This window comes from Amaranthus tricolor, chromosome 3 (assembly GCF_026212465.1).
Source record: "Amaranthus tricolor cultivar Red isolate AtriRed21 chromosome 3, ASM2621246v1, whole genome shotgun sequence".
In the NCBI taxonomy this organism is placed as follows: domain Eukaryota; kingdom Viridiplantae; phylum Streptophyta; class Magnoliopsida; order Caryophyllales; family Amaranthaceae; genus Amaranthus; species Amaranthus tricolor.
In genome coordinates, this window is record NC_080049.1 from 30,542,784 (window position 1) to 30,556,461 (window position 13,678).

Here is a 13,678-nt window from a genome sequence, read left to right on the forward strand (position 1 = left end):
AAGGTTGACGAACAGAGTACTTTGTTAGCTTTGATTATAGTCTTCTCATTTTATAATGCCCAACAAAGTACAAACTGTTTGTTTAAATGTAATTTGTGTTTTTATCATAGCATATGTATGAAGTAAAGAATTGAGAAGAAATTATACTTGAACAGAAATCATAGCATATGGTTTCCTTAATTTTAATTAAAATTTTATACCTTCTTATTTCTTTTTATTTAAACATTTTACCTTTTCTTTTATACTGTATTTTTCTTTTATATGTTATTTATTTAAACATCATACATTTTCTTTTATTTTTTTTTCTCTGTTTTTTTTAGATCAAGTGAGATATAATCCTAGCTATTCTTCTCTCCTTCAGTATTACATTCGCATTTGCTTTTTAAGTATTACACATCAATTAATTTTAATATAGTTATTTTATTTTGTTGATTTTAATGTAGTTTTTTTTTTATTATTATTAATTTTGTATTTTATATAATTAAAAATATTAATAATTAAAGTATTGCATTCAATAGAGATAAAAAAGAAGATGAAAACTTAGTGCTTGAAGGTTAGGAGGCCGCATTTTATTCTATGTTATATAGAAGTACTTCACTTTGAGCTTACGATAAAGTATTGCACAAACTTTCTTCAATAGTGCTAATTGAAAACTACTAACTTCTAGTTTCATGCTTGACTTTTAATTATACAATTAATAATATATAAAAGAAGTTTAAATGATAAAAAATACATAAAAATTTTGTGTAATTAATATAATAGAATGAATATAATATATATGATAACAAATAAATGAAATTTTGTATATAAATTGAAGAATATTAATTTTATTAGGATAAAAAAATATGTTAAATTACCAGTTGCATTAATCATATAAAAAATATGTGTAAAATTATACTACACCCAAAATTTAAAATGTGAATGGTAAAAAAAAAAACTTTATAAGAAAAGACGATGAAACAAACTTATAATAGAAACACAAAAAATACACATATTTCTTTTGCTAAAGATAATCTACAAATTTTCACATTATTCCTATTTTGTTTATTTATTGTCTTTTATCTTTTCGTAAATTCTTAATTTCTGAACTTTATAACAATTTGTTTGAGCATTTTTTCTTTGACTCTTACAAAAAGGATTCGATTGATCCCACCAACAAAATATTTATTTTCTTTCTTAACCTAGGAGTTCTCTATCTTAATCATAGTAAAAAAAATATAATATAAAAAATATAATATTTTTTATTGACAAAAGAATATATTATAGTCCAGAAAAAAATGAATTTAAGTGGTACAAACAGAGCCACATTGGCTATGAACATGAAGCTCAAAATATACTCGTCAGTCGTCACTACAAATCTACTACTCCACTCCTATCCTATTAGGCGGGACTGAGGAACTGCTTCAGGCAATCATGGCAATAGTATGCTGCTACTGCCCACCTGACCTTAATCGTTCCAAGTTTCTTGGTCGAATTCCTCCTTTCTGCGTAAGCCAATTCATCATTTTCTCTTTGCTCATCAAGTTATCCATTCTTTTCTTGTAATGTGCTCTTTCGACCATTGAATTTGATTACTATCTTCTTCTTTGATTTTATAATCTAAGTAATATAGAGCCATTTATTTGTTTGAAAAACCCTGGAAATTTCTACGCACATAAGTTAATTATCGTTGTAAAGTCATTGTTTACCATCATATGTGTAATTTTGTTTTCGAAATCAGTTTTTTCATGAATTTTCTAGTTTGATGAACAAATTGGGTTTAAAAATCTACATGAATTAATGTTTTGTTTTGGTAAAAAGTGGAAACATTATTTGATTTTTTTCATTGAAGAAAGTGCAACTGATGTATGGGCTAAAATCTTGTTGTCGTAGCTTTTGTTAATTTGATGTTATGATGATGATAAGAATTCTATTTGTGAATTCAAATTGTTTCTAAGCTATTGAAAATTTGAACCAACATTTGAAAATGTTGAAATTTTAGTAATAATTAAAATAGTGACTTATGGAATGGATAATAGAACAATCACAAAATTATCAACTACCTTACTTGGTTTGAACGTTTAGCTGTTGCACTCATGATTAGTGCCTTTGCATTTCTTTGTGTACCCCGAAAAAACCGCATCCCATACGAATCTTGTTGTGCTTGGGGCTTAGGGAAAATCTCAATGTATGTGTCATTATCTTTTTTTTTTTTGTGATCAACCCTAACCCTAAACCCTGGGTATGGATGGAGAATGCCGCACAAGGAAGAGGTGAATTGTTCCTTCCGTAGGTGATGAAAATCAAACCCTTGTGACGATGATGAAACAGGAAAGTCTTCAACGACTAGGCCAACCCAGATTCTCATAGTTGTCAAAATCTTTGAAGATATTAGTGGGGAGGGTATTTACCTTAGGACAAATGCAAATTTAATTATATTTTGCAAAAGAAAACAACTGTAGAAAGGAAACAACTTTGATGGAAGATGCAACAACACTGATATTTGATCATGATCTTTATTTCAGACCTCTGGTTAATGAAAATGTGTGTCTTCAATTCATTATAACTCGCAGAATAGGTATGTAGGAGGTGGGACCTTTTTAATCTGATTACTAGTGTCTTACTGTTTGAAGATCATTTGGTCTCTGAAAAACAATGCTACTGTTAAAGATATATTTCTAACATGATAAACAAGGATTTATCTCATTTGCTGTCTAGCTTCTGTTTTTGTGTTGCATAATTCATTGCATAAGGATACTTCCTCTTTTTTTCCTTTATTTTGAGGGGGAAGGGTTGTAATGGTTTGCTTTAATGTTTGACCTTTTTTCTGCTTATGTACAAACTAAAATGTTTTTTTTTTGATAAGTTATTGTATTTCTTTCGAAATGTGCTACTATTTTCTAAATAACAACTTGGCAATGAGTAAAATAAGCTATTTATATAAACTTTATGACATAAGAATAGAGTAAAGAGGAAAATAGTCCTGTACTTTGCACATGTATTGGACTCCAGTCAAAGTTTAGGTGTATCTGTTTCCTTGCTCGTTCCCTATGTATTATTAATGTAGAAATGCCCTAAGTAGCACCATCACTTTGTATACTAATTATTGGTTCGGACCATTGTGTTGCCATACTATTATCCTTTTCCTTGTTCAAGATCTTTGTCTCCAGTAATCGTAAATCAGAAGAAGCTTTAATGAAGGTTAGACTGGTTATTGTAAAAAGTAATATGGTGCATAGTTATATTATGGAACTTTGGAACCCGGATTGGAAGCTAAGACTACTATTTTGGATGAATTTCAACCATACTATTCCTTTTAGTTATACAACTTAGCTAACGTTTTCATATTCACTTGAAATGGTAATATTGGTTTCCTGACTCCTTAATATTGCTTGTTGCATCACTACATTTTTACCAAGGCTCTTGTCAGCATAGATATTCAATGTTGTGTGATTCTGTTCTATGCAAATGTAGGAGAGAATACAAATGCAGCATATTGCTCTGAACTATAGATGCAGATCAAGAATTAATGCACTGTTTTGGGGATCAAAGAAGGCGGTGGAGCCATCTGATACTCATCTTTCACTGGGCGAATTCTCTTTAACAGGGTCAGGCTCAGAGGTGTCTCATGTTTTGGTCTATATATAAGTTATTTGAGGTTTTGCATGTTTAAACTAATAAATATGGTCGCTGAAAAGCGTTTTATTTCTGTTTCTGCTAACAGCGTACTCAAACCGACTCATTGTTACCCAAGAAAGTTTCACTTTCAGTTGTTCCGTCAATCTCTGAGGTTTCATCAGAAGAATGGGATGCATGTGCAATAGATACAAATGGACCTGATAAGTTAAATCCGTTTCTTTCTCATGGTTTTCTTTCAAGCTTAGAGGAGTCTCGCTGTTCTACAAAGGTCTGGTAGTGTCTCTGAAGTACTTGTAATTTTAATTTAGTTGTGAGTCGTGACTGCTCTGTTGCTTAGAACTTGTCAGTCACTGCTTCAATGCTACGAAATTTCTATTGCTTGTTAGTAGGAGCGGCTGTTATGAATGAAACCTTGTGAAAGGAACACAGGCCTCTGGGTCTTGGGGTTTGCTTCTTTCATTATTCAATGTCTTGTTTTTGTCTTGTCTAACTTGGGGCAAAATTGTGACTACCATCTTCTTTAGTGATACCAACTTCCTCTTTCTTAGACCTTCTCATCTTGAAGAGTTCTCCTAAATGATTAATTTGTGTGATTGTAGATGATAATTGTCGAGGAAAATAAATTATGGAGAGAGAAATGAGATGAAGAACAAATGGAGTGTATACCATTTGCGAATAAGGTGTACTAACTACTAGGAGGTTATTTTCACCTTTCTTTGTCTCCCCTTCCCTTTTCGTCATTCCCTTTTATATAAAGATGCAAAAGGTGGAAAAAATGAGGTCACATGCCCTTTATGTTGATAGTCAAAGCCTTAAAAATTAAAACCTATTCAAATGACCCAAACTGCTATAAGTTTTTGTCAATGCATTGTGGAGAGGTTAGGAGTGAAGCAAGGAGGTTCCTTCATCTCGCTAAGTAAGCACATGTGAGTCATTTAGTAGGCTTGCATCTTATCAAGTCCTTAGGTTAGTCTAAAGGTAAGGTGCTCAAATTTCGTAATTGTTTTGAAGTGCATTCTTATGGAGTGTTTTGCTCACCTTAGATAAATCATATTCCTGGTAAGAAAATAAACCATCAAGGATTTGGCCGTAAAGCTTTTGTTAAGTCATTTTTTTGATGATACTAATTTTGAGGTGAAAGTTGAGATGGTCTGGTGACATGTTAAGAGTGACTTCTTTTTAGTAAAGTTTTTTATTAAAAAAATTGTTTATTTTTAAAAATATTTTTCTTGAAAAACATTGTCCTTGGTCTTCCCTACTATCGATGTATGGAAGAAGAAAGCTCCAAAGGCATGTGAACCTGCTAAAGAAACATTTGAAAAAGAATCTCTGATAGCATGTGAAGCAGTGAAAGAAAAAAACTGAAAGTTGTTTTCTGAATCAGTGAAAAATTTTCTTGCAAACACTTTTGACCTGTCTATCTCAGGGAAGAATCTGTTTAATTTATACTATTCTGCTCAAGTGCTCATGACTTCATGGAGTTAGTAAAGCTAAGGGCTAAAAGATAGCAACCAGTAAGAGTCAAAAGACTTGTGAGAGAGGGTTCTTCTGGGCTCCACTCAGATTGGGAATCCAACAAAACAAATCTGCAGTCTAGTGAGCTCTCACGCAAACAGTAGACTACCGAACTTAGAATCTGTTATCATTCTCTAACTTTCCTTCAATTTGGAACTCTTCAAATCCCTTCTTTGGAATGAGTTTGTTGCAACCTTCATTCACAAATAGTGTTCTTGTAGCTTGAAAAAGGAAGATGAAGAATTAATGTTTTGCTGAAGCATGGAATATCATTTTTGGCAATTTTTTGTATCTAGCTTGCTCATGTGAAAATATCAGATTCATTTTCTGGTAGACTATTGTAGATTGTATATGACACTTCGATGTTTTTTCACTCAATTTAGTTGATACCTTCATGATAGCTTGAAGCAATGATTTTTGTTTTGTATCCTCTTTACTATAACTAAAAAACCAAAAAGCTGAAAGATTCATAACGTTATTGGACTTGCCAGTTTCTACCAAGTAATTTGACTCAATATTTCCAGTATACATGTTAGCGTGTTATAGCCTCGTGGGCTTTCTCCTTTCATCCATTCCAAGTTATAGCATCCAAGCAAATGTTTGTTTCTGATGTAGAGAGCATTAATCATCTACCTCTTGTTCTCATGACTCAATTCCTTCAGGAAACAGGATGGGCACCAAGGCACATAATCGCAAAGGATGAACTTGACAATGTCATTGGCGCGGTTCCTTTATATCTTAAAAGGTACTTCATATCTGAAGCTGTTCAGACTGATCATTGTCATGCTGCTCAAGTAATTTTAAATTGATTCACTCACTTTGGCTTGTGTTCTCAAAATGAGCATACAGTCATTCCTATGGAGAATATGTTTTTGATCATTCATGGGCCAGTGCGTACTATAGTTATGGTTCGAGGTATTATCCCAAGTTACAGAGTTGTGTGCCATTTACTCCAGTTACTGGTCCAAGAATCTTGCTTCGTGATACAAATTGCAAGAATGAGGTTTTCAATATAATGATATCTGCACTAAAAGATCTGACTATTAAGGTAACTTTTTCTTTTGCAATGTTCTATACCTTTGCAAAAAAGTGCGATCTTGAGAGTTCTTGTGAGGAAATGTGTATCAATGCACACATTTATATTCGTGATTTTTTAAGTGAAGCTGATATCTTTGATTACTAGTGCAAATGTGCCACGGAATATTCTCTAGATGTTGATTTTAGTCAATAATGTATGGACCTAATTGAAGTATTTATTAGTTATGTAAAATTTATTAAAACTAGATTAAGGATGAGATATAAACTTGAAGGTTATATAATGAGTACTAGTCAACTCATCTAAAAATTTATGAATATTTGATATACAAAGTAGACGATTAAACAAACAATATGTTCCTGATGCAGTCATGGCTTAGTTACATATCAAATACCCAATGCATTGAAGTATTTTATGTGCTATATGTGGATATAAATTGTTCCATTTGTCTTCTGCCAGTATCAGGTGTCATCATTGCATGTCACATTTCCTACTGAAAGTCAGTGTCAAGGAATGAAAGAGAAAGGCTTCCTTCAAAGAATAGGCATGCAATATCATTGGAAGAATCAAAATTACAAAAAGTATGTAGCGCTTGATATAAATATTTCATTGGCGCAATAACATATTGATTTTGACCTTGGATGCATTAGTGTTGGCTAAATGATTTCTATTATGTGTGCATTAATGGAGAAATATTTTCAAATGTAAAAAGCTCGTTTTTCTTTTCCCTTATCCTCATTTGTATTGGGGTTTGTGTGATGAATGATGGAAGCGAGATAGAGAATTAAAGAAATGTCATTGTGTGCATCGCTGCTCGAGTCTATAGCTTCTTGGCCATAGTTAAGTGTGATCAATGTCACTAATGAGCCTTATTTGCAATTATGCATCCCCCCGCACGTTTCAACACTTCTACACCCACAAGAAAGGTAGGTTCATAAATATTCGTATGAATATTAGTTTAGTAAACGAAAGAACTTTATTGGTAAGAATTTGCGTATTTTTTATAAATTCAATGTTGTGAAAAGCCAATTTCTTGAGTACTTGTCTAATTATATCCGTATTAGTATTAGATCACTCATTTTCCAACAAAAACCACTATCCTTTCCACGCACTAGGTCTCATAGTGCAAAAACAAGGCCATATCGTATCGTATCGGCCTATCGTAAAGGTATTTAAATTTACTGAACCGGTAGTACCTTGAACCATATTCTCCTCACCCAATGCCTTATGTACATATCACACTCAAGGCTCTTCATAGAAGTGCATCTCATCAATAGTCCTTAACTTTGTCAAGATAACAATTATAAAATGTGTGGAATTGTGCCTCCAATTGTCGAGTTCCAGTGTTCTATGATTATTCCCCCTCTTGAAAGAGATTAATAGACAAACTACTCAAAAAATTTATTACACCTTTTAGCTTTGCATATGAAACCTTTGCCCAAATTGTGCTTTCTATTCTCTTCCTTCATGGCTCTAATCTCAAGCCTTGAGTAGAGAAAGCAACTTGTTATCATTTCTTAAGTCTAAAGTCCAAACACCCCAATCTCGGAGAGGGAGAGACAACATGCTCCAACTAAAGTCACTCCCAATGGACATTATATACAATTGGTTAATTTAATCTCCACAATGTTGAATCGTTTAGTCATGACTTATGGAATATGATGCTAGAAAATTCTAACTATTGCGTTTTGATAGCATTAAATCCAGTTAAAATCAAATTGTTATTCCTTAGATGATTTTTATAAATAAGTAATGGAGAATAAGGATTATCACTAAAGAACTCACATATGATGTCTTTCACGGACGAAATGGGAATTCTTTAGTTAAAAAAACCAAGTCTTCCCACTCAAAATAATTTTTTACATGTGGAAATTTGGAGACTCTCTAAAAGGTATTCTTCTTTTATTAGGCCGTCAACAATGATGTGAGTGTTGAGAGGAAATGTATTGTTCCTTTATTAGGCTGTAGGACAGAGTAATAACCTTTTATAAGGTTTGTAACTTCTAGGTTGCAAAAAGGAAACTGAAGAAATAAGGTTTTCATCAAGGAACAAAATGGAAGGAGGGTGTCATGAATAAAGTGCATCTTTCAAGTCAGTCACAACCATGTAACTCACTGAAAAAATAAAGAACTATCTCAAACTCAATGACGAAACTTAATTAAAAATTATAAAGAATCTAATTTATATACTATTATATGGTATCTTGGACAAGGTCTTATAAATTTAAGCAAGCGTTAAGAAAGGGCATGTGAGTGGATTTGACTTCCTTTTCCCTTTTACAATTGTAATTATAAGTGGAAAAGCATGTTCGTATGAACTGAGTGGAAATTTTCTTGCTCCTCAAAATCAGCAAACTAGGTTTTACTCCTCTTGCTAGTGTTTGGATGAGGATCATGGGGGACGTGCTTGAAAATTTACTTGGAATGTGAGATGGTATTTTGCAGAAATCCAAAATTTGATATTTATATGCCATCTTTTGCACCTTGGTTTAAATGTGCATCCTAAGCTAGGCATTTGTTTCTTTCCAACAAAAAAAATAAAATAAAACTATTGTAAATGTAACCTAAATATATTTGTTAGCATTTGTTTCTTTCCAAATCTTGGGCTTATGCATGTTTTATTGTGCCTTGACGCAGTTTTGATGACTTCTTGATGGACTTGAAACAAAGTAAAAGGAAAAATATTCGTCAAGAACGAAAAAAGGTCAGCTTTATATGATAGATGTACTTAATATTTTTTCTTTCCCAGCACGCTTGTTTGTTTTGTAAATATACGATCTATTAAACTGTAGGCTAATATTTATCCTACACTTGTGGGCTATTATATGCTATTTATGGTTCAATGTTGAATTTTGTTTGTGAGACAACCTAGGCAATTAGTATATAATTACTTAATATTTCAAGCTAAGGGAACAATTGAAGTATATAATTACTTGAGATAAACTATTTGTTCATAATTGTAAAAGGAAAAGAGTGTAGGGTGATAAATTATGAAAAGAGAAGAGAGACTCACAACTAGATTATTATGAATTGTTCTTTTATAATTTCTTTTGAGTACAAATTTTTGAGTGATTATTGGTTCATTATCATGGGAAGTGACTAAGTTTTACTGAGTTGGTTGTCACTAACTTAACTCTCACCCTCCTTTTTTATTCAGGCTGTTGACATTATTTTGAGTATTAAGAGTTCATCTCAGAGTCTTTGGTTTACTTGAATGTGTAATATCAGTTGATAATGTTTTGAAAATATTGGAGTAATGTACGTTTGATGTTTATAGTTCATGTTGGTGAAGACGAGGGTTTTGGTTAAAATCAAAAACATTATTAGCGGTTTTATGCCGTAAGAACCACTAACAATGTTAGTAGTTATCCTTATTTTAGCAAACTGATTTTGGGTTAAAATTAGAAAAATCGCTTACATCTTTTTCCTGAAAAACCGCTAGCAAGAGAAAATAATGTTAGTGGTTTTTCTTATTCTAGTCTACAATCATTTCACTAAAATAGGGAAAACACTAATATTGTTGGTAGTTCTTGAACAATAGAACCACTAACAGTGTGGTTTATGTTGACTTTTTGAGATGAAAACCTAAGTTCCTCTTATTCTAGTCTACAATCATTTTGATCTGTTAAAGCATTATTTAGGGAAAAAATTTTGTTAGTCTTTCATCATATTATAGTTGTCATTTTATTATTTTCTTTTTCATAGCTACAAGGAAGATTTATTTTCCTTCCATGTATATCATTCTACTACTACATTTCATCTTTTAAAGTAATCTGTTGACGAGTATTTAAACTATATTTCTAAGCATGATCGTAAAGATTGCAATTCTTCTGAAACATGTTTTATGTCGCAGATTTCTGCTCAAAACTTGAATATGAAACGTCTTCGTGGATATGAGATAAAGGTAGTCACATTTGTTATATGCAAGTATCAATGGTTTCAATTCACTATTTCTTTAGAGTCCCTCTTGACATTAATTAAAACTTCTTTTCTTTGCTTTCATGGATAATATTTATGTGCTGCTTTTGCTGTCTATTTTGCCGAGTCACATTCAGAGAAAGATTTTTGTTGCTTTCGTCATGATGTTTTCTGGAGGAAAAAAAAAAGGAGAGAATCTGAAGATGTTTCCGTAATAGACTGAATCCATCATCATTCCAGAATATAAATTCAAGGAAAACAATAGCAAAGCAGTAAAGAATTTGAGTGAGAATGTTGAAGGTATATTGTTGTAATTCAAGATTACAATTGTAGTAACACAAGTATTCAAGAGGCTCGCAATCTCCCAAAAATGAGTATATTACTCACCCTAAAAATCTAATACAATATCCTGATACATTTTCCATTTCCCTCTGCCTTATTTATACTAATAAGCTCTATAACTAACTAATTGTAAAATATCCAAAATACCTTTTTAACCCATGTATCACAGTTTCTGTTTAGCTTTAAATTATTGGAATTAAAATGAGGTTGTTTCTTTATATCATGTCCGCTTTATAACTGATTTTGAATTTACAATTAGTTTAGACATTCTTGATTGTGATTCTATCATGAAATGAGAAACCTTATTTGAGAGATACTTCTAAACGGGATGTTAAGGAGCCCTTTTATCGCAGGTACTGAATTATTTTTAAGAACGTGCATGTTTTAAATAATTTTCTACTTCATGGCTCTTGAATAGTTTTCAGCTTTTAATGCCAATAAATGGTAAGGCTTCCCAGCTATGTTTTCATTTTGTACCTTTGTAAGGGAAGTGGGGAATCGAACTTACAAAGATTATCAAGAAGCTGTGGAAACCAAATATGACTTGGATGGCAAGGAGAAATGGGATATGAAGGAAATGGGTCTACACGAACTTATAGTACTATATAGAAGTGAATGATAAAAAGGATTGTTGTAAAATGATTTCATTAGTTAAGCTTTTTTGTAATGTAGCTGAAACCATCTTTTGGCATTCTGACTTTGGCATTGTTCTTGTTGTATGCTTAAAACTCACGGATCTGATGCTGTAAAATTCAAGTTTTGTCTGACACTCTGACATGCATGCATTACCTAAGATTCACAAATTTTGCATCCTTCTTTTCCAATGTTGATCTTGTTTGGTGACGTGCATCTTTTAACTTTTGCATTTGGCAGGCAAAGCACTGGGACACCTTCTATGAATTCTACAGGAATACTACTGACATCAAGTAGAGTTCATAACCTTGCATATTTCTACAAGAATTGCTTATAGTTTTGATTATCATGAGTTGGTCAAGGTTTAACAAACTACTCAGAATTAGTGACTCTGAGCAAAGCCATTGTCTTGACATATAGGTGGGGTACTCCTTACTTGACAAGGGATTTTTTCCACAACATGGCATCAAAAATGGGAGATCAGGTACTTCTAGTCATTGCTGAAGAACAGGATGAAATGGTTGCTGGGGCGCTCAATTTAATTGGTGGTGATACCCTATATGGACGTCTATGGGGATGTCTTCCAGAATCTTACTATCCAAATTTGCATTTTGAAGCATGTTACTACCAGGTTTGTTCAAATTGATTTGTCTTGCGATGCATGCCTACTGATCATTGATCATTTACTTCTGGTATTGTGACATTAAATCAAGGGTCTCAGGGATGTCCAATTCCAAGCAATGGCAGATCTTGGGTAGTAAAAAACTAGGTGGGGCCAAGGTTCAAACTCCCAACCTCTTGTTAAAAATTGTACTCTTAACCAATGAACCTTATATTTTTATTGTAAATGTTGATAATATATCGGTTTTATAAAATGAGCCAAAAAATTTCAAAGGGTCCGTACTCCTTCCAGCGTTAATTGCATCCAAGTAACTAATAAAATGAGCATTTGATGTTGAAGAATATGTTTGTTTTAATTTTTTCAAAGCCAGTTGATAAAGGTCCAAAGTAAAAATTAAGGTCATTAAATGATTTCACAATCAAGTTACAATTTTTGATAATGGTTGAATACGGCCTTATATTATCGGAGGTAGTGACTTTGTTCCTATGTTCGGATAGAAGAAAATGGAGCGAATGGAAGGGAAAGGAAATGGAGGGATGCGAGCATTTATGAATAATGATCATATAATAAACTGCTTTTCATATGGACAATTGAATTTGCATATTAAGGGGAACCTTGGCGCACCGATTCAGGTCTTGGCGTCTTGCTATGTAAAGCTTATCAAATACAAGTGATTTGATCAAGTAGCTATAGAGGGTCTATTTAATCTAAGCTTTGGAGCTGTACATCTCTTGTTCTTGTTTAAAAAGCATTGAAGTGTAATCATTCTGTCCATATTTTTTTTTGTACTAAAGGCAATAGAAGCTGCAATTGAATTAAATTTGGATAAAGTAGAAGCAGGAGCTCAAGGTGAGCACAAAATTCAGCGGGGTTACCTTCCTGTGCCAACTTATAGCTGCCATTACATCGTCGATGAAGCTTTTCGGATAGCTATACAAGATTTTCTACAACGAGAAGCAGACCAGGTATTTGCTCCGACATGGGCATCTCCTCGTATCGAGTTGCTCATGTACTTTTCCAAAATATGAATGTTACTCCAGCATAATTTATTTCCACCTACAGCATCTCCTCGTATCCGACAAAGGTTATTTTTCATCAATTTGCCTTATGTTGAGACGGGGCGGGCTAGTCTCCTAAACAATTATTGTAATCCAGGTTATTATTGTCATTTAGCCCGGATCTGGATTTGATGACTGTTATTTTGTCCTCACAGATGAAGATGGTGATGAAGGTATTACGCGAATCGGGGCCCTTCAAGGATGATACACTATGGAACACTGAAGAATGAATACCAAACAATTCTTTTGCATAGTTATGGGGTCCTGCTGAGTTTAGCAAACTGCAGTTTGAAGAAAAGAGCACAGTACTGTACATGAGGTTGATCTGTTTCCTTATTAAACCTTTTCTTCAGGAAATGCTGTCATGAACTTTATTTCTTTGGCTAAGGCTTGGGAAAATTAAGTCTTTACCTTATTGAAGATGTCTAAATGTATATTTATACCACTAGTTTTATCCAAATCTGTTAAGCTTACTTGTAGGCTTGTACAATATTTGGCTAACAATTTGTGAGCACTTGCCTCCCATAAGAACTAGTAAAAGTTCACTTTCTCTTATTTCGAATGTCTTATTTCTCGCTAAAAGATTTCACATACTTTTGAAGAAATGGTTTGTTAAAAGAACCAATCATCTTTTAATTTGTTGCCCAAAATTGACGAGATATCACTGTATTGGGGCTTGGTATTTTGTGTAGTTTTTGGGTGTACAGAGGCATTTGGGTCGTTAATTATGTGGCTTTGTTTGAATTGAGCATTATATGGATGATTATGAATCATGGTTTTGTATTAGACAATTTGAGCTAGTTTCTACCTATTTTGGAGGTTCTTTAGTTGATTTGGTTTTGGTAGAATTGACAATGGAACATTGCTATTTGTTTATGGTTCGATTGCCTGCATGGATGCAAGCGAAGGAGAATTAATCCTTCTTGTATATTGTGA

At 32.9% G+C, this 13,678-nt stretch overlaps 1 protein-coding gene across 1 annotated transcript; it reads left to right on the forward strand.

Annotated features, from left to right (window-relative positions):
• The first annotated feature begins 1,297 nt into the window (after positions 1 to 1,297).
• Positions 1,298 to 13,297, forward strand: LOC130808681 (uncharacterized). Its single transcript, XM_057674137.1, has 12 exons — positions 1,298 to 1,488; positions 3,454 to 3,600; positions 3,704 to 3,886; positions 5,796 to 5,878; positions 5,983 to 6,181; positions 6,629 to 6,750; positions 8,807 to 8,873; positions 10,023 to 10,073; positions 11,303 to 11,355; positions 11,483 to 11,693; positions 12,479 to 12,649; positions 12,898 to 13,297. Exons 1-12 carry the CDS (start codon positions 1,414 to 1,416, stop codon positions 12,970 to 12,972), a joined length of 1,437 nt encoding a protein of 478 aa, XP_057530120.1. The 5' UTR covers positions 1,298 to 1,413; the 3' UTR covers positions 12,973 to 13,297.
• The last annotated feature ends 381 nt before the right edge of the window (positions 13,298 to 13,678 follow it).

What these genes read in the sequence shown, in the direction of transcription:
- LOC130808681 (XM_057674137.1), top strand. Translation starts at nt 1,414, where the DNA reads ATGGCAATAGTATGCTGCTACTGCCCACCTGACCTTAATCGTTCCAAG. An exon ending in TTCGTCAAGAACGAAAAAAG is followed by an intron (nt 8,874 to 10,022) that starts GTCAGCTTTATA and finishes TTTATGTCGCAG; the next exon opens with ATTTCTGCTCAAAACTTGAA. An exon ending in AGGAATACTACTGACATCAA is followed by an intron (nt 11,356 to 11,482) that starts GTAGAGTTCATA and finishes CTTGACATATAG; the next exon opens with GTGGGGTACTCCTTACTTGA.